This window comes from Amblyomma mixtum, chromosome 2 (genome assembly GCF_055824585.1).
Source record: "Amblyomma mixtum isolate Tamu chromosome 2, ASM5582458v1, whole genome shotgun sequence".
NCBI classification, from domain to species: domain Eukaryota; kingdom Metazoa; phylum Arthropoda; class Arachnida; order Ixodida; family Ixodidae; genus Amblyomma; species Amblyomma mixtum.
This window is the reverse complement of record NC_143013.1, coordinates 65,622,736-65,643,541: the sequence shown is the minus strand read 5'-3', so window position 1 is coordinate 65,643,541 and position 20,806 is coordinate 65,622,736. Positions and strand designations below refer to the sequence as shown.

The 20,806-nt window shown below is 46.8% G+C and overlaps 1 protein-coding gene across 2 annotated transcripts; it reads right to left on the bottom strand.

Moving 5' to 3' along the window:
- Positions 1-796: 796 nt before the first annotated feature.
- Positions 797-13,869, bottom strand: LOC149359599 (cytochrome P450 2A3-like). 2 transcript variants are annotated; one of them, XM_089569086.1, is made up of 8 exons: positions 13,655-13,869; positions 10,793-10,917; positions 9,897-10,003; positions 6,918-7,222; positions 5,316-5,435; positions 3,554-3,880; positions 2,410-2,600; positions 797-972 (listed from the first exon to the last, which is right to left on the bottom strand). In XM_089569086.1, exons 1-8 carry the CDS (start codon positions 13,867-13,869, stop codon positions 797-799), a joined length of 1,566 nt encoding a protein of 521 aa, XP_089425212.1. The 2 variants fall into 2 exon arrangements, with proteins under 2 accessions (XP_089425212.1, XP_089425213.1); XM_089569087.1 differs by having other exon boundaries at positions 3,554-3,812; positions 5,320-5,435.
- Positions 13,870-20,806: the final 6,937 nt, after the last annotated feature.

Sequence of the window (20,806 nt, the reverse complement as noted above, 5' to 3'; positions counted from 1 at the left end):
GGCGGTGGGGCGCACGTAAGAGAAAAAATCGAAAGAAGAAGTGCCAAATTACAAACGCTCAGTGCTCGCAATGTACAGAAGGCGTCGTCCCTGAGAACGCTGGGTTACACATTATGTCTTCACCGATGGCTTGTGCTTAAAATTACCTCTCATACCTCTCATAACTTCCGCGCAGAATTCATCCTTTCAATAAAATCGTAGCAAAAAATTTGGAAAAGGGCTGAATTATTCCCGTCGTGCTAATGTTAATATATCGAGGTTCAACCCTCAATCCTATTAAATCCACCTACGATCTGACCTAATATAATTACGAATTCACGAATCCACTCTCTAATCCGACTTTGGTGATTTCGAACAAGGCAGAGAAAAGGTGAGTCGGCGCCTATGCTGGTTAAATCACCAGTATATATAAGAATGTTTAAGCCAGAACCAGTTAAGAATTCAGCACCGGTTCAATTCATCACAAGAAGTGCACGCCGAAATGAATTAACCGATGATTTAAATAACAGAACAAGCTTCAAAAGAGGGCGGTTATGTGCAAAGGAACCTTAGCTTTGTCCTACTCACTTATAAACAAGCGTTGCCTTTAAACTAACTGGCAGGTATTGCGCCGTTGCGACTGCCTGCTGATTGACTAGGAATAAAAGTAGGCCCACCCCCTCCCCTTACCCTTCCCAACTCCCACTTCCCTCCCCCCTGGTCCCCAAGAGTGATGCCGTGAACAAGGCCACCATACGTCGGGAGCAGTATCCCCCCCAAGAATATCCCATAATGATTCAAGTCAAGTCAAGTAGGCTTAACGGGGCAGGAATCTAACTTTGTAGCGGTTGAGCTCCGCTAGGGGAATGTCGATGGAGTCGAGACCCCGGATCTTTCCTTCATCAGGAAGGATGATGCACTTTTGAAGGAGGCAAGTGATGTACAGGAAGATCTCCACGGAGGCCAAGATCTCGCCGGGGCACATACGTTTTCCTGCGAATGAAACATTCCCGTGAAACTATAATTTTGCTTCAGTCGTAGAAACACCCCGCAGAGATCGAAAAGGCGGGATAGATTGTTTAATGGACGCAGATAAGAACTCTAGGACTCTATGATGGAAAGTTTCCCACCAGGTTAGTACGTATCAACTGACAGACAAGTAAATGAACTTTCTTGGCACAGGGCACTAGGAAACGACACCCAACCGCTGAACATGGTGAACAAATTTAGGCTTCACAGATTTCTTAAAATTACGCAATAAGTTGTGACATCCTCCTCTCCACACAAGTTACGCGAGAAGGAGAACACAAGGTAGATAATAATTGCCACCGTGATCGGAATGTGTAATAACTGCCACTGTCAGCAGTTCATGATTGTCGCCGTCAGGCACTTAATTTCTTCACTTTTGTTAGTGAACCTTTTAGCCACTGGAGCTAACGTGAATGTTTATGTTGGAAACAGAGGCGGTGGTATTCATAGCCTACTCCATTACGTAAAATTCTTCTGGAGAGTGCGTGCTCCGAGATATTTGCCTCCAAAGTATCCGTTGATTTCGAGTAATTACGCGTGCTAGGCGGAGGCATTCGACGCTAATCTCCTACCTAGTTTCACGCAGCCGTTGGTCTGGCGTTTCTTCCATTTCGACAGCTTGAATTGAAAGAGAAGTAATTATCAGCTTCACCGGCCCCACTATAGCGTTGGGAGACCAATCGTCAGCGCCTTGCATGCAGAGTTTCGCAGATCGAGCTGAAGACTTGGGCGCCAAAATCTCCGAGCACAAGCGCATTGGGAGAATTGAACAAAATTTAATTGGATAGTAATACGACTTTCTCTTTGTTTCCAATATAAGCATGCCGGTGGCGTCCAGCCACTAAATAGTTCATTAATCAATTTTAGCTAATTAGGCACCCGATGTCGGCAATTATCATCTAACTTTGTTGCTCGCTAGCCGCACAATACAGGTGCCTTTAACATACCTCTTAGAGCAAAGTTTTAGAAAATCCGTAAAGCTTAATTTTTATCGCTATATATGTTGCCGGCCCTTTTGCGCTTCTTTTTGTTTTCAGTTCCCTTGTCTACTCAAGGAGATTTCAGCAGGGCACATCAACTAAATTATTTCAAGAAACCAAGATTGGCACAAACCGGCCTGCTTCATAGACAGAAAGGAAATTACCGCTCTGTTGTTATTAATCATTGCTACGCTTGCAGACTCCTAAGCTGCCGCTGCGACCTTTCTTTGACGCAACTCACGCAGATGGATCTACTGTGCACCTTCTTCCTAGCTATGATTTGTGAGGAAGGTCTCATCGAAGGCTCTGAACAATCCTTAACGCAAAGCAAGTGCGGCAGATAGTGTGCAGTCTCAACATAGGTTGTTTCACATATGTTTGAGAGGGAATTGAGTACATCCTGGATAGGGGCTTCTCTTACCGATGGAGAAGGGAATGAGGTACTCGGGCTTCGGCTGTACCAGGGAGCCGTCCTCCCTCAAGAAGCGGCTCGGGTCGAACTTGGACGGCTCCTTCCACAGGGTTGGGTCGTTGTGCACCGCCCAGACATTAGGCGACACTGTGGTGCCCTTCGGAATGAAGTACTCGTCGAAAAACGTGTCCTCGCCTGCGCTGTTATCGTAAAGGGAGGCAGAAATATACAGGAAAATGATCAAAGTCGTCAAGCTGCTATTAATTAATCAAATTTTTTAGCAAAGCATGGGGGATGATGTAGATGTCTCTTGTGGTGAACGCTCGAGAATAAGAGTAGCAGAGAACTTGAATTGCCGCCTGTATTCAGTACTTCACGCTGCTATTCATGTACTGCTATCTAAACACACTTTTTAGGAATGAACCATAACGAGTCCTGCAGTTACTTTATGTTGTTCCTGCAGGACGCCTTTTCCTACAGGACGCCGCAAAAACTTGGATGTATTGGCATTTAAACACAATAGGGATAAACCATAACGAGGCCTGCAAACAACAACAATTCTGGACAAAAGCATATGAACGGGAAACCGTTTATGAAGGCAGTTTTTCCATATAATGAAACATTTCACTCTAACAATCCTTATATCCACCGATCACCCGGCGGCAGTCTTGTATTTTTTTTTCTATTAACGTTTTTGCTATCGTCGAAAGCGTTCTCTATTGATTTTAACAAGGGGAAGCTTTGGGCCAGTTGGTCAGACATGTTGGGGAGGAGGGATAACCGCAAACTTGACAGGACTGAAGATCGCTCGTCCTGTCCTCTTCTCGATCTTCAGTCCTGTCAAGTTTGCGGTTATCCCTCCTCCCCAACATGTCTATTGATTTTATACGGCAGTGTCCTAACTGTTCGATGCGATCGATGGAAGCACTTTAAAAGAAAGATTTCTCTGCATATCAGAAGAACGGACTATTAGCTTCAATATTTTTATGGCAGTATCATACAATTTTCTAATTTACAAATTTTTTTCCGAAAATGTTAGACATGTTGCTACAAGCGGATCCTACAGGACGCCTTTTACAGGCGGTCGAAGAGGCACTGTGCAGTTAGGGGTCTCAGGCGGTCACGAACTCCGCCGAAGTCTCTCTTAGCCTACCTCCTGGGCACACCGAGCGGGGAGACGGTCTTCCAGCGGTACATCTCCCAGATGCAGGCCATCGTGTAGGGCATCTTGTTCCTGTCCTCCCACGCGGGCTGTCGCTCCCTGCCCACCACGTCGTCGATCTCCTGCCGAATCCTCGCTTGCACCGTGTCCGGCTTGTCGGCGAAATTCAGAACGTGCCACTGCAGCGTCACGGCCACGGTGTTGGATCCGGCAATGAAGAAGCTCAGAAGGTTGCCGACAAGGTGCCGGGCTGCGGTGGTAATCAACCCCGTTACTACGACCACATCGATGCAATGACACCAATTCTCTGAGTTCCGCCTCATTTTTTTATATAAACTAGTGAAAGGCACTATCCACACCCTTTCTTTTTAAAACGTTCCTTACGACGACATTCATAAGTCAGTGATTCATGTACGGCTAACTTGGAGATCACACCAGGCACAAGGAGACTATACAGACCATGCGGACAACATACGTGGTAAGGTCAGATTTAACGTGGGCTCCGTTTGACTTCCTTTGCATAATGCGGAAATTATAAAAAAAGCCACAAGGAAAGCGCATAAAAGCCATGGACTTCAGGATCTTGTACAGTTCGTTTGCGAGCAGCTTTCCAGGCACATCCGTCCTTTGTTCAGCCTGTCGCAAGTTTGTCGCTTCATCCCGCATACGTGCAGCGTTCCGACCATGGGCTTTCCGCAAAGCGGTTGACGTGCCCCTTCGCTACTGGCGGCTTTGTAATAGCTGCTGCGGTCGCTACTGCGCACGCGCGCAGGATGCCGAACTATTCAGTACTTGCAAGCTGTTTTCTTATTGAGAGACGTTTCAAGGCATTTGGCGGCGTGTTGTTGAGACTACATGTCTCACCAGGTAACGACCAAGTTAGCAGGAGGTTCGAGGCACGGACTCACGCCTCGCGGTGGTCACGGCGAGGTCATATGATCATGAGCAAGGGCGCTCGAATCGACAACGACTAAGGAAATCTCGAGGCCCGTGGCAGCGCTTGTACACGGATGACTACGCAAATACCTGGTAACGAAGCTGAGACAGCCAGCGCTGTTAACTATGCAGTTTCATGCACATGGTTTTAGGAGGGTTACTCAGAGCAAAAGCAACTAGATGAATTGATAAAGAGAAGCAGCCGATTCGCTGAAACGAGCCCACGGAAAGCATATAGCAAAAGTTGATATGCGAGCTAGTTGATTGATTATGTTAACGACCAGGGCAACGGACGAGGACGTAGAAAGAAGAAGAGAGGCGCAGTCCTGTCTGTCCTCATACCACACTCTTTAGTGCGAAAAAAGAGAGAAACGTGAATACATACCTGTTCGATTTTTATGCAGTTTTCAAGAAATATCAGAATCGAAGGGCAAGGGAAATTTTTTAAGCGCTTGTGTTCATTGAGAGGAGAAGGTTGTATTAGTGTTCGGTCGATAGCGCTCCAATGAAAGTAGCTGCCGTATCTCGAATGTGAGTGAATCATTATTTCCACGATCATAATTTTCACCTGTGTTTGACATTTTATTGCTATTTTCCGGCCCCTGAGCATATATGGGCGCTTTTGAAGGTCAGTTATCATTGCTAATCAGCGTTTCGTTTGAGCCTGTTCTTATTTCGTCCCGTCTAATTCTCGTTGCATAGTTACCTTTTTAAAATAATCCGTTCTTTGCACGCTTATATGACAAGCATTCAAATTCTTGCTCAGAAGGGTTCTTGTGTTCTGAAAGACGAAGAAGCGGTAGCTAGGAACAAGTACCTACGTTGAAAATATGAACCAGGGTCATTCTTGTTCTCTTCGATTGTCCTGAGGTATCCATCAATGAAGTCTCGGTTATAATGCTCGTCTAAAGTCGCTTTGTGCTCGTCAATCTGTTTTCTGAAATAAAATCAAAAGAAAATACGGATGACCACATGAAAAAAAGTAGAAGGAGGTGCATGTCTTCACCGTTCGCCGTTCACATTAAAAAATACTATTTTAAAGAAAGGCAGAACTGAATTATTTCGCCACAAGTACCGCCTGCGGGAGAACAATTTTGGCACCCTTCTCCGTACCCTCGGTTTCACCTTCGAGTGAGTTAAGCGCTTTCCAGCAAAGTATACATATCCTACATCTACAGTTTCGATACAAAAAAAAAAAAGGTTCAGATGATCACTGCGATGCATGCGGCAAACTATGCGTTAGCATTAGTGTTCCAAGGAAGCTGCCGCTGCAGCAGACCGGTTCAAATTGTGCGAGTGGGTGCGCGATCCAGTTGGCCAAACACCGTGTTCCACGCAGTACTCCGCGTCCACTCTCCAGCTCCAATCCAGCAATCAAAGTGCGACACAACCCCTCTCCACTCTCCTCACCCGTTGGCTCTGAGTGGCGACCAAGGTGCCCCTCTCGCCATTCGTCGCCTCCTACTTCTCTCCAACTAATGTAAAATACACATGAATCAAGAAAAACCTTTATTCTGCTATCACAGCGGTCTGATTTATCGCGAGTAAACAGTGGCCTTAACCATGCCCACACTCTTTTATGAGCGTGCTACCTTTTTGGGTGAAAGGACGTAAGCAGCTGAATTTAGAGAAAGGATCCCGCATCCCGCATATTACCTCCCCCCCCCCCCCCCCCCGCCGCTCATCCTCCTTCCCTCCCGCATTTCAGGTACACACAACAGTCCATAAGCACAAGTGCGACAAGAGGCGCCTAAAATGATGCCGGCAAGGCACTGCGTCGAGAGGGTTCGCAGACTGTCTTCGGAGAGTGGCGCACAAAGGTAGAGATCTCTCGCTGCACCAGACAATCGGTGTCGACAAACGAGTGAAAAACCGGGCGAACTATGAACTATTTCATCGCTGTCGTACTCGAACGTTCCTACATCTTTTTTTGTAAAATTTTGTGAAATTGTAATTATGGCCTGTCAGCACTATTTCTGCTCTCCCCGAGTGCGGCAGTACGGCTTACCTTTAGGCCAAAGTGCTGCTTCTGGAGGCAAAATTTCATTAAAAACCCATTCGTCGCCATGAAATACACGGCCACTTTTCCTGAAAGGTATCACGTAAGGAAATGGAAGGGCGTATGTAGCTATACTTGATGCTTTTAATAAGCTTTGCTTGGCTTTTTACTCGCCCCTGTGGGCTGAGGTACACCGTAGTGGAGGGCTAGAAAGTAATTTAAGTCAACCTCAGTTTCTATGGTGCCCCGGAGTAGTACACGAAAGTTTTTTCACTTACCTTCCACCGAAATACGGCCGCGGGTGTCTTGGATCGAAAGTGCAACCGCGTGATCAGTAACACAACGCCATAGCAACGATATACACTGCCGCTTCCTGCACTAAGCGCAATCACGTGAGGTTTTCAAAACTGAAGCGCTCACATCGTGTCATCGATGAACTCCAAGAGCTTGGTGACAATGGCAGTCTGGCGAGTGGAAGGCAGCTTGGAGACGAAGTCTACCAGAGAGGGAGGCACGAACTCCACCAGGCTGCCGGTGCGGATGGCTGCGAACAGGTCGCTGAGCATGCTGTCCAAGAAACGACGGCGTGGGTGCTCGTACGGGTAGCGGCGGCCGTAGACGAGCGCCGATATGTTGTTCGAGGTGCTCGTGAGCAGGTAGTTCTGGAAGGCGATGGGAGCTCCTTTCGCTTCTTTCACCTTCTCCACTATGCTGCAGCACTCGTCCTGTGGCACGAGAGATAGTAAGATGGGTTCCCAACGCATACGATGTATGTGTGTGGACCAGTAAGTAAACAAATCAATCAGTCCCCATCCATTTGTGCGTTCGTCTGTCCATCGGTCTGTGCATGATATCTCGTGCCATATTGCTGACGTGTTCAGTAATTTTGCCTCCTTTACGTAAGGGAAGCTATTGGTTGTAAGCTGGGCAGCGCGACCATGCTATTCTCGAAGAACTGAGATCATAAGCGATGCTTTCTATTATATTAGAGATTGTTGGCTATGACATCGCCCACTTTACTAAAAATTTCAAAGGGGTCTTTAAACTGAGTGCCTTCTGATTCAATCCGGTTGACCTTCATGCTAGATCGCTGCTAGTGCCGACCACAAGGCCTTTTCTGTGGGCAACACAAGAAAAAAGTGTTGGTTGAGAAGCCTTTTTCTGCCTAATTGTTATCATCAGTCATTGTAATAATAAAATCAGTAGCAACACATGCGTGAGTATCCGTCGTTGGGCCTGCTCCCTAAAGATATTTCTTTGTTTGATTATGGAGTACGCTGCAAACAATCCCTACGTTTGTTTGTGTTTTTTTCTTGTCGGGCCTGTGATTTGCTCAGTATACTTCGCCCGCCCTCATGGTGTATAACACTGGAAGTTTTGGGGCGCTGTTATGCGTCTTGTTTGTGCCCCCTGTTTACGCGCCGTTCTTTTTTGTTAAGGAATACTTTCTGGAGTCGTCCTTATTACCATATTTTCATATTGCAGAAACGTGAATTTGACTGACGCAGCCGCAGAAACGCTTCTGTCTCCGTTGCCTGTGTTTGTGCTAAAGCACAGAGACCTACCAGATCTGTCTCTAACTTGCCCGCGGCGAAGTAGGGCACGACAAAATCTGCACCGGCGATCCGAAGGGTACCAACTTTATGAGCGCAGCGTGAGGTGCGAGCTACCTCTTGATTTGTGGCTGCTGAGTCAGCACGTGGCATCGCTGCCTCACAAGCAACAATGCTGCTCGCTATCGCAAAAGTTGGCGATTACGCATGAAGTGGGTGGATGGGAATGCGGAGGGCAAAACGTCTTAGGTGCTGAAGTGCAGTACGCTTGAAGAAGTAACATTGGGTCAGCAGACGTGCGGCAATGATGGATGTAGGATAGATATATAGGACCATATATCTTGAAAAGACAGCCAGAGAGAAACAGCAAAAAATATCATTAGTATCGCTAATCTTGCTGGCTTAGCGCATTAATCAGCAAAACGTAATTGGCATTAGCGGCCTGAAGGCCTAAAGTTGCAGGCTGGCTTTGGCGTTTCACAGGCGAAAGCACGGTTTGGCGTCTCACACGCCCGTTTTTGCGCCTCACAGGCGAATGTGATTGGTCGTGTTAAAGGACCGTTTTGACATCTTTACGCTCAAGCGCATACTCGGCCCTCATCACCTTGTGGTGTTTGGTTCGATCGCGCTCCCTGCAGCTTCACGAAGTTCACGCTTAAACATATACGCTCACTGAGATTCACAATGCAGAAGCAGTCGTCGCTCCAACGCCGCACTTTCTTTATTCTGTAAAGATTTTATGGCAAACCGATTGGTAAACACCAGCGGACCGACCGCTACAACATGCTACAAACGCAGGGCAACAGCTGCGTGGGAATTCTCCGGCGAGCTTTCCTCGTTGCAGGCTCTCCATAACATAGTAAATTGCCGCAAGGAATGCTACTCTAAATGCTAAAGCAGCTTGCGCTCTAAAAATGACGACATCAGGATCACAAGCGAGTTCTTTCATCCTGTTTGCTGTTACTCCAGACGTCGAGTGCGAGCCGAGCTAAGCGTGCGTCCCCAGTGACCACCTACTTTTCCGCGATGCGGATTGGCTCCACCACGTCAATCCTCGCGCGGGCAAGTCTGGCGCTCGACTTTCCTCCTTTCCACGCTCCTCGAGATCGCCGGTGTAGATTGCCGTCACGACCTTGTATAAAGGTATATATCATTGTGAAATTCTTCACTAAATGGTTAAACCAAACCTAAAACAGTTTTCGCTGTGAAATCGTAGGCGCAAAGAAGGCTAAGCTCTCGTTTCCATTCGTTTCCCATCCATTCTTTTATTCCATAGACTTACTACTCCGAAAGTGGGGCGCCAGATGGTTGCGCCTTTCACAGCACACAGTTCTTGCGAAAGGGAGGAGGTAAGCCGCCTATCTTGGTAACTGCTGTTACACCGGTACTTCGATTTCTACGGAATTTTTACGGATATATGACCGAGCCCGATTTTCGTATGAGGGAAGCGAGAGATGGGTACACAGAAAGCCTCCCGCGCACCGCAAGGACTATGCGATGAGTTCACTGATATGTCGATTTCAGGCTACTACAGTGATCGGCAGCCGTACACTGCGGGGTCACCCATGCATCTGGCAGCGCATCGCCACGTGATGCCAAGGGAGGTCTTGAATCAAGGGTCGGCAGCAGCAGACTTTAGTAATCGTTTCAAACGTACAATTACGAAACAATACTGCAAGGATGAAGCGTAAGAGGCACTGCAGTACTAATTTTACTTTGCCAATTAGCTCTCAGGAAGTGCGTCAGCCCAAGTCAAGCCTTGCTGCTATGTGCTATTGCGGCACGCTTCAGAGTGTGTCTTTAGTTTAGGCATTGCATGGCCTAGGCCTGTAAGCGAGCTACTTGCCTTGATGTGCTCTTCCATGGATGTCTTTCCAAACCCGAGGTTGCGCAGGACGTGAAGGCAGAACCTCCGGTTGTGTTCCCACACTTCTCCGTTCAGCGTCGCCACGCCTAGTCAGTAGATGTTGAAAAATTAGCTCATATGTTGGCGATATTATCGTCGCTTCGGCCTGTAGACTAGCCAGGCTTAATATATCCACATACGCTGCCGCACTTTCCACTTTCCACATGTTTCTAAGTTCACGGGAGACTAGCCAGCTTTTTGCTTTTCTCTGCCCATGAAAAAAAATTTAAAATACTTTCAGTTACCGTTTTTCAACTAAGCTGCGAGCTCTGATGCCCCAGGGACGCTTGTCCATATTTTGTAGGATATGTAGTTAATGGTATTATTAAAGACCAGTTAGTGCTGCCGGTTGTGGGCTGTAACTTTTCATCAATAATCAGTTTGTAAGCGTGCTTCAAACTTGTTGGAGAGCTTATAACTGGCCTTTCGATAAAAACTTTTCAGCAGAACAATGCGATGTTACAGCACATAAGTCAAATTTTCTCTGTGCTAAGCAACCCTCGCTGTGGGTTTCGGTTGATGACAAACTGGCGGGTATGGTACCATGGCTGAAATTCCACAGTGCGTAAATCACTGCACTCCGTGCACTCCGTATTCAAGAGCACTGTATACGAGCTTTTAAGCGTATATATTCTCACACAGACCACTGCGTTTCATGATGCACGTCAGCGAACACGAGTCACTTTAAAAGGTGTGCTTATTTTCTTGCGTGACAGTAGAGTTGGCTGTTCTGACTGACGGAAAGTCAATTAAGGGTGCGACAGCGAGTTGCACATAAGCAATGCTGGATAAATTAAGCAACTTCGACACGCAACGAACAGAGTGTAGCGTCTCACCTCCATAGAGTTCTCCCTTGAAGAGCCAATTTCTGGGTCGGCACAAAACCTCCCTCTTTGTGAGGAACTTCTTTATGGCCTGGAAATCACTGAGAATCACCATCTCCGTTGGGCCAGTGCTGATCCTGCAGGGAAAGTAGAGACACGCTAGTTTTTATGAAAGTTAGGACGGAAGCAAAAGAGCAAAAAGACAGAGGGCTAAGCCCTATCTCTCCTTCCCCACTGAAATATAGTGATAAACTGGTCACTTGATACGGCTTTTATAAGTAGCATGTTGCACAAAATGCCAGGAAACTTTTTGCGTTCAGGCAGGAGTATTGTGACTCATTAACAGCACCGACTTACTCTCACTGCAAGCACGTGCTGTTTTCTTCGTTTTCTTTAGGTGCTTATCCTGTGGTTTTCTTTGAATGTCATTTTCTTAAGTACGGTTCACAAGACAACACCAATGCACCTCTGGCTTATTTATGGCCGGCAGCGCTTCCTCGCGGAAGGCAGGACTCATTGAAGCCAAAAGATCGAGGCAAGCAAGCACCTCCTTCTGGAGGGCCAAAGGAAAAGGACAGAACGAGCGGGGAGGTCCAAAGAAGAGACTGCAAATTTTCGGCCTCTTGCTCCCCTCCTAACTTACAGTTATATTTTTTCTTGTTCTTGGAATAAACCAAGTAAAGTAAAAAGTGAACAGCCTACTGTCAGCGTCATCACCAGCCTCACGATGTCCATTGCAGGACAAAGGCATCACGCGTACTTCATCAATTAACCCTGTCCTATGTCCACTTTTTCCACGCAGTATACTTTTTCTTTTCAGCCCAACTAACTTTCTGCCGCCCCCCTGCGACGTTTTCTTTATCTTGGTATCTAGTTCTTTATCCTTAGAGACCATCGATTATTTAGCCTCCGCATTACATGCCCTAGACAGGCGATTTCTTCTCAATTTCGGCTAGAATGCCAATAACCTGCGTTTGTTCTCTGACCCACTCTGCTCTCTTCCAGTCCCTTAACATTGCGCCTATCATATTCCTGTCCACAGGTCGCTGCTTTCTCCTCAATTTACATTGAATCCCTTTCGTTAGGCGCCACGTTTCAGACCCATAGAGGAGTACCGATGAGATACAGCTGTCATATACTTCTCTGTTAAGGGTATTAATAATATCGGTAAACTGCCGTTCATGATCTCAGAGAACCGGCCAAATGCGATCCACCCCATTCCTATTGTAGTGATTTACCTCTCGTGACCCGGCTCTGCAGTCACTTTCTTTCCTGAGTAGACGTATTCTCGAACCACTTCGCCTCGCTAGCAATTATGAACTGCTGTCTCCTTGCGAGACTGCTGAACATTATTTAGGTTTCCTTCACATTAACTTTTAGACCCAGTGTTCTGTTTTGCTTCTCTGCCTCACTGATCATGCTTTACTGTTGAGTGACAAAGGCAATGTGATCAGCGAATCGAAGATTACTAAGGTATTTTCCATGAACTCGTGCCTCCAACTATTCTCAATCCAGGCCTCTAAATGCTTCCTGTAAACAGGTGATGAATATCATTGACGAGATCGTGTCTTCCTGCCTGACACCCTTACTTATGAGAATTTGTTAGGACATTATGAAGGTCTATGGCATATGTTCCGCTGTTATAGATATCTTCCAGTATTTTTGCGTAAGACTATTCAACACCATGATTCCGCAATGCCTGCAAGACCGATATGGTTTCGACTTAGTCAAATCCTTTCTCATTATATATCAGGGCTATATATAGGGGTGTGTTATATTCTGCGCAATTCTTTATCACCTTAACGAATGCGGTATATTGTCGAGTATCCCTTACGAAAGCCACCTGAACATTTGGCTGATTGAGATCTGAGGCTGCCCTGACTCTATTAGCGAATAATTTAGTCAATACCTTAGACGCAATGAACAGCAAGCTGATCGAGCGGTGATTTTTCAAGTCCTTGACGTCGCCTTTCTTATGGATCAAGATGGTGTTATCGTTCTTCCGAGCGTCTGGTAAGCTCGAGGTCAGAAGACATTGCGCATACAGCGTGGCTAGTTTTTCTTGTACAATCTCTGTCATAAACGACTAACTAAATCACTTAGTTACTGCACGTCAAGGGATGAAAGGGAAAGTCAGTAGTGCCAGCCAAGCAGACGCTGTGCTGAAATAAAGTCAGCCTGGCAAGCGCAGATTCCGGAAGCGGGGACCCTTTACTAGGAACAGGTTTAGTAAAGCTCCATGGGTTTAATTAAACCAAGCGCTCACATCCACGCTCAAGTAGAATTTGCTCCTCTGGGGGTTTCTTTTATTATGTATCTTCAGTCAGTTGATGTGACTGACTGAGATAAGTTTGGAAGGAATTCTTCAGTGAGCAGCGCTTCGCTTGTCCTTCTGATCGGCTTGCCTTACTAGACTGACATACATTGCTAACGCAAGGAGTTCTACCTAATTGAGGATAATGCAGAGAGCTATGGAAGGAAAATGGTAGATGTAACGTTAAGATACAGGAAGAAGACAGAGTGGGTCAGGGAACAAATGCCGGTTGACGACATCTTAGTCTAAATCAAAAAGAAATGGGCTTGCGCAGGGCATATAGTGCAAAGACAACCAAGTCGATCGTCGTTAAGGGTAGCGGAGTGGATACGAAGAGAAGGTAAGCGTAGAAGGGGCAGGGAGAAAGTTAGCCGGGTGGATGAGATTAAGATGTATGCGTGGATAAGGTGGCCGCAGCTGGCAAAGGACAGGGTTAATGTGAGAGTCATGGGGGAGGCCTTCGCCCTGCAGTGGACGTAGTCAGGCTGATGATGATGATTATGATCCACAGTCCTGACATGCGTTCCAGGAAAGCAGCCGAAATGCTTGTCAACGCTTGCCTGTAGACGGGTCCGTACTGCCGTGCCCACTTTATGGCCTGGTTGCAGTGGAAGTCCTTGTAGGCGAACTGCAGGTGTCCTACGATAGGATAGCCAGGAGGACCCGGGGGAAGTCGGACACCAGGGGGCGCTTTGCCACCCTGAAGCCATCGCTGGAGCACCAGGTAGAGCAGCGATGCACACAACAGGCTCCCCACCAGTGCCAGCCAGTCCATGCTGTTAGACTATATGTGAACCAGCCTGCAGCAAACCCTGCAACTTGCAGAAAAAAAGGAAACCAGCAGGTAAAATATCGCAAACAAAAATTTGAGGGACACTTAAGCTTTGCGTTTCTTCACCCACGTCTTTGCGTATCATTTCGCTGACGCCGAGGAAACTGTTCTTTCTTTTACTATCACATAACGCTTAGCCAACTCTTAAAAGCATAATTCGATACATTATAAATCGCTCCCGGGCAAGTACTCTTTCGTCCCTGGTGTTCTTTCTACATGCCCATATATGCGGACTTGATCATTCTCTAGTTATCATTTAGGGATCACGGAGAATCCTTATACCTCTTCTGGCACAGTGGCGCCGCAGTTAAACCATGCGCGACGGCCCCGACAGGTAGCTGTTTCAAACCAAGCCACTGGTAGGGCTTCTGAAAACCAGGTAGAGCTTCCAGAGCAAACACTAGCGATCAATCATTAATCTGATTGTCATCAGCTATCTTGGGCAGTTTCTTCCCAATCCAGCGGTCCGGTTGCCACCTGCTACGGTGAAATGGCTGCATGACGTCATTAGGTCATGTTACCTAGGAGGCAGATGGTCCACCTGCTTTTTCGCTCACAACGCCGCCGATGAGGGCGACATCGGTGACACCAGAATTTTTACGCAAGCCTCAACGCTATATTGTTAAAAACACAAATTTACAACGTGAAAAATGGAACCAAATCTCTTACGCCAACTGGCACTGAAACGTGAGACTCTAACGTAGGGAATAGAGACAGTGAAAAATGCTTTTATCGAGCACGATTTTTGGTGTAGAAACAGCGCCGGACACTGAACTTCGTCTTCATTATACTACCCTCATTATGATGCCGAGGCGATTATACATGGTGTTTCTTGTCACTTGAAACAACGCTCCGAAAAAGTCTTGTGCCGCAGACGCGTGAAACCAACGACATGCTGTGATCGTGGAGCAGAATTCGAGGTACTTTTAAATTACGCGCAACTGTTTCATTAACTTGTAACAACGAAGATATGTAAAGAAATCGGCCGAGAACACGATGATGTCATCGAGGTAGCAAGGACTTGTCTTTCTGAGAAGTGCACGCAAGGCGTTATCTGTCATGCGCTCGAATGTTGCAGAGGCATTGCAAAACGCAAATGGCATGAAGTTAAATTCGTATAATCCGTCAGGTGTTACGAAAGCTGTTTTTTTGGGCGCATTCGGCCATGGGGATATGAAAATATCCAGAACGCAGATTGAATGAAAAAATAATTCCGCATCTTGTAGGCAATCGAGGGCGTCGTTTATGCGTGGCAAGGGATAGACGTCTTAGGTGGTTATTGTGTTGAGGCGGCGATGTTCCACGCATGGAGCCATCTTTATTTCTATCCAGCTCAACCGAGGATCACCAGAGGCTGTTCGAAGGCTGTATTATACCGCGCTCTAACATGTAGTCCACTTGTTCGATGATGACGCAACGCTCCGTTGCTGACACACGACATGGGCGCTGTTGCTGAGGCGGAAGGGAGCCAGTATTGACGCTATTGCTGACATCTGAAGAACGACCGAGGGGAGACCGGTACGCATCAAATGACGAACGAAATTTGTGCGAAAGGTCTAACAGCTGGTAACGGCACGTTTAATTGAGACCCTGATCAACTTCGCCATAAAGGATGTCAGGCGCCAAGGGGCTTATTGGCCCTAAAAGGTCCAGACTAGTGCACTGAACGGGTTCGGGCGGGCCCGAGAGCCCGGGCCGAGACATGATCTGTTTTGCCGGGCCTGGGCCGGGCCCGAGCCTGAAGTTGCGGGACCAGGCCGGGCTCGGGCTTAAAGCTGCGGACCCGAGCCGGGCTTGGGTCCGTATTGAAACGGCTGGTGTCCGACTATTCATTCACTATTGCAGAGTGAATTACACAACTGCGGCTTAGGAGCAGCGACATGGATGAGCTATGGGTTATAGTATGCACTGAGAAAAAAACTAAGCTTTATTCATTGACTTATTTAATTTATTTCCTTATTTCCATGCTGCGGTGCTTAGTGGTCAAGGAGCTTGATTACTGAGCCGGGGAACCAGGGTTTGCTCCTAGCCTCGGCGGCCGCATTTCTATTTAGGCAGCAAGCATGACAGCCTGTACTTTGTAGTATCATTGCTCGTTGAAGAAACCCGGGTGATCGGAACGATACGAAGCCCTCTGCTTCCGTGTCTCTCACAGCCTGACTCCCCTTGGGCCCTTAAGCCCTGAAACATAGCTTTTATTTTATAGCTATATTTTTCGCATGTGAGAAAATTCACAAACTAAAGCGCGTCTGGTTTTCTTTTTGATCAGCTGACCAGAACGTCTCGTAAATGAAATAGCCACAAAAGCTCGCGAGAGTTTGTAAATCTCATCACATAACCCCATCTATTCCTCCTTGCTTCTTCAGCCTGGTTGGCATGACAAGTGTTTTGCCCTGTGAGTTATCACGTGGCTCACGCGTTATCTTCTGCTCCACCAGCAAGAGTCAAATTTAACCGGTCTTAATTGGCCATTGATGTTCGTCATCCCAAAACATACCTATACACTATTAAAAATGTATTCGGAAAAGACATATTAGTTTGGGACGCTTATAGTCTTCAAAACCCACATCGTGAAATACTCAAGCTTTTTAGCTTTACGTTTCTGCTGAAAGGCGAGCAGTTCGGCTATGAGTTCAACCTGTGAGATCGCGTTCACTAAAAAAATGTCATCCCACTGCTTTCTAGACAGCTTTAATGTTTATACTTCGCGGGCGGAAAAATATAACTGATTAAAGTCATGGGAGAATGCAAAGTAGTCTAATACGCGCGTATGCAGCCCTTTTTATTTGGCTCTCGGAACTTCCGAGTTTATCTTTGCGCACCTACACGAGATCAGTGTACAATAGAGGCCCTGGCGAGCACTACTCTTAATCACTGCCTTCTGGGTCAAAAAGAACCAACTTTCTGCAAGCCAAAGTGTGATTTCAGAACCTTTGTCGGCCACTTTCTTATCGGTCTAGTAGCAGTCTACTTGCTCAGAGTGAGCAATATGCCTCAAGCGTTACTATGATTGGGACGGGCCGGGGCCGGGCCCGGGCCGGGCTTCACTCCGGGATTCACGGGCCGGGCTGAGCTCGCTAGAGCGATAATTTAGCGGGCATGGGCCGGGCCCGAGCTTGAAGCCGCGGTCCTGGGCTGGGCTCGGGCTTTAGGTCTCGGGACCGGGCTGGGCTTGGGCCTGAAATTGAGGCCCGTGCAGTGCTCTACCCCAGACATTAAACGGCGTTAGTCTGTCAGGCAGCGGCCGTTACAGAGCCAAGCAGCAGCATGCGCTCAGCCATAGCAGTGCCGCTACCGCGTCGACCCATCTCCGTGGTTACAACTGACCCCGGGGAGAAGAGGAGCCTTCGTGACGACTGAAGGCGTAGTGCACATCACGGGGTCATGATAAGGCTTCAGGAGACTGACGTGAAATATTTCCCGGCCCCGACGGCGGAAATCAGGAGAGGGCGTCAATGGTTCGATGACATCCGTCAGCTACGTCTTCAAGTAGCTGATGAAGGTTTTCAGGATTTTACACCAAGGTGCGAGGTTGATTTGATAAAAACCGGATTTGGCGTCAGTTTTCGAGAGCACAGCTGCGCCACTTAAGAGAATCTCGTCGACTGGGAGTATGACAAAACCCTCTCTGCTCACCCACTGGATTAGATGAGAGAGATTCCCAAAAATTTGCACCTTACCAGACGGCTTCAGAACTGGGAGTATGCCTGCGCACCATTCTGTCGGTTCGTCAACTTCCATAATCACACCATATCGCTCCATTAGCTATAGCGCCTGCTTACCTGCTTACACTAAAGGAAGCGGAACGCGAGATGTCGCGTGAATCGCGAAAGGAACTTAGTCGGCTACCAGGTTAGTCTTCTATTATTTCGCGATGACTCGAAGGCCGTTGAAGAACTTCGGGTAAGAAGTCTCGACTGAATACTTCGAACTACAGGAAGTCCGAGCAGGTTGAAATGCAACGGTGAGACAGCATACCCCCCCTGGTTTACCAATTTAGTAAGTAAGCCTAAGAACATACACGGTATTATACACATTTCCGCATCCGAGTCTACTTTAGCGAACACTTGGGCACCATTAATTGTGATCAGGATGTATCGACAGTTTCAGCTTTAGCTACTGACCAAACCAACAAAGTAGCCATCACTGGCTTTCTGGAAGGACAAAATTCGTATCTTCCAAGAGTACGCGCCAACTTTCTTGCTGCACACGGCAGCGAAATGATCCGAGAAGCCTTAGTACTGACAGCTGGCTGAGCTCGCCTGGCAGGCTGTCCTGGCGTGCGTCCCTTTTCCGCAGTAGTAGCGTGGTTTGTCTTACCCGGTGCTTTGTCCAGCGGAGCGTTGACTAGTCGGGCTGTTTGATCCCTCCAGTTCGACTCGCTTGCTGACGGCACCGAGGGGTCGCTGCAACTGATAGCCCGTCGCCAGCTTCTCACTGTACTAGTTTCTGCATTTCGACAGTTTCCTTGAGGAGGGCTTTCGACAAAGCGCTGACCAGTGTGAGACATGCGTGCATTGGCAACGTCTCTGAGAGCTTCGTATCGCGACGACCCACTACGAATCGGTCGCGGATAATGCTACGTTAAAACATGCTGCAGTCGCAGTGTTCGCCCGACGCATGCAGAGCAGTGACGAACAAATCAAGAGATTCGCCAGCGTCTTGAGTGCGTCTGTGCAAACACGCGCTTTTGCTAATAGCTGGAGGGACAGAGCGCAGAAAAGAACGGAACTCAATAACAAGGAGGACGACAGGAAGGAGCGCAGAACCACTTCTATTTCCGAAAGAGGTGAACGCTTAATTAAGGGGTGCATATCAGGTAACATGATGAATGCAAACGGACTAAAGGGGGAAAAACACTGCTGTAAAAGAAACTGTGAATCGAGTGAAAGAAAAACCGCGATGAAGTTTCAATAAATAATAAAGCTGCAGCTCAGGTGATATCTCGAGACCAGCCACCACTCCCACACACAGCACCGAACGTGGAAAACTTTTTCTTCAAACAACAACCAAGAATGCATCAGTACCAAGAGACCAAATAGTGAAAGCTCAGCAAGGGATCAAATTTGAAGGATGAACAACGACACAATCAAAATTTTCAAGGAGAGACACATGAAAAGAACACAGCTAATGAAGTGATGCTAAGGATCTCAATGAAACGACGGGCATCAATTTGAAGGCTAAAAATAAAATCCCGAGAAAGAACGTGGGAAAAAAAATGTAAAAATAGTGATCGTCGAGTAAAATGTAATTACATGCACGATAGAGGGGCATGATGGTAAAATGTTAAAAGCCCAACAAAGAACACATCAATAAGCAGATAAAACAGCAATGTTTGACTGAAAACACACAAAAACCTAAGATGTGCGTAAAAAAAGCGTGTTAAAATATAGCTAAAATCTAGAATTTCTTGACAGAAAGGTGACTTGTTTTCCTGACAAATTTAAGGTATGCTCACGCACTAATTATTCAACTTTTCTACGTTGAAACCTTCTGTAATCCAACGAGTTAGCTTATCAACGTGTCTTCCTATTACATGAGCTTTTTTGTGAAGTATGGTAAGCAGGCTGAGTCGATATCTTTACAGCCCCTACACTGAATGCAGAGATGGCCGGACTTTTGAATACCCACACTGCAGTTGTATTGTTTCGGCCTGTCATTTCAACAGTGACCACTCTGACCAATGTATTTATGCCACAAGACAAAGAAAAGGAATAAAAACTGACCGAGAGCACAGAACAAAGGGCTGATGTCGGCGTTTGTTAATAAACTTCTTATTTTATACAATTGTTGACACAATTGCTGAGACGAGATAACCGCTCTGGAGCACAGAAAACGGCCTCTACAACGATTTTTCTTCCAATTGTTCTCAGGTTGTGGGTAATTCGATGCCTGTAAGGCACGAGAACAATTTTTTTTGCGCATTTTTCCCAATGAGTTACAGGTCGTTCAGACTTCTTCGGAATAGCTTGCGCAACCGAGGCCAGAAGCTTAGGAGGGTGCCCTCCTTTTTCCAATCCGGCTGTCTACCCTGAGAAAATTCCTTCAGTGCTCTGAATGAAGGATTTTGTCAGAGCATTTTTGAACATGGCTTGAACAATGTTCATTTTAACAAGTTTTCAATAGCCCGAGTCAGTGGGAAGATTTTGCTAGTTGCCCCTGTATTTACATGTCCAGCAAGAATGATATACCTTAAATTCAAGATTGAGCTGTAGGGATGGTAAACCCCTCTCTTTCTGGGAAGTGATGAGTTAAGAGTGTCACGAGCCGAGAAAACCAAGTCTGCGTTTTTCAAAATGGTCATCTCTTGTGTACAGTCAAATCTCACCAAAATATCTTCAACAAACCAAAAGATTTTAATGCATTAATTTCTTCCAGGCGGCTATTCATAACTCTGTCATGGTGAGTTAAAGGAAGATTGCCTAATACCGGGGCTATAACAAACCTAATCCAAATACCTTGCTTCTGCAGAAAAGAAGGTCATTTCGCGTTACAAAAGTTGTAAGCTGATAGGAGATCCATGAAGCCTTCAGCAGGAGTACCACATTCATTTTGAGAGGCGACAGTACTAAAAGTATTCATGCTTTCAGTGATACAACGGGGAAGGTCGACACGGGGAATGGAATAGTACGAATTATTAACATCCGCTGAACAACCTAAACGTGGTTTTCTCTACTCTGCTTTCATAAACTGAACAACATCGCCCGCATTTTTTACTACGAAAGGATCTTGGAGGCGCACTTTTTAAAGATGTTGCAGCAGAAACATTCCTGCAATTTTTTGCCACGTACCAGCTTCTGACACAGCAGCACGGAGAGGGCAACCTCGGTTGTGCGTCTTTGGCGTTAACAACAGTTTAAGGCCAAGTTTTTTTACTATC

What these genes read in the sequence shown, in the direction of transcription:
- LOC149359599 (XM_089569086.1), bottom strand. Translation starts at nt 13,869, where the DNA reads ATGGACTGGCTGGCACTGGTGGGGAGCCTGTTGTGTGCATCGCTGCTC. An exon ending in GAGTTCATCGATGACACGAT is followed by an intron (nt 5,436 to 6,917) that starts GTGAGCGCTTCA and finishes ATTTTATTTCAG; the next exon opens with AAAACAGATTGACGAGCACA. An exon ending in GGTTCATATTTTCAACGTAG is followed by an intron (nt 3,881 to 5,315) that starts GTACTTGTTCCT and finishes TAAAAAAATGAG; the next exon opens with GCGGAACTCAGAGAATTGGT.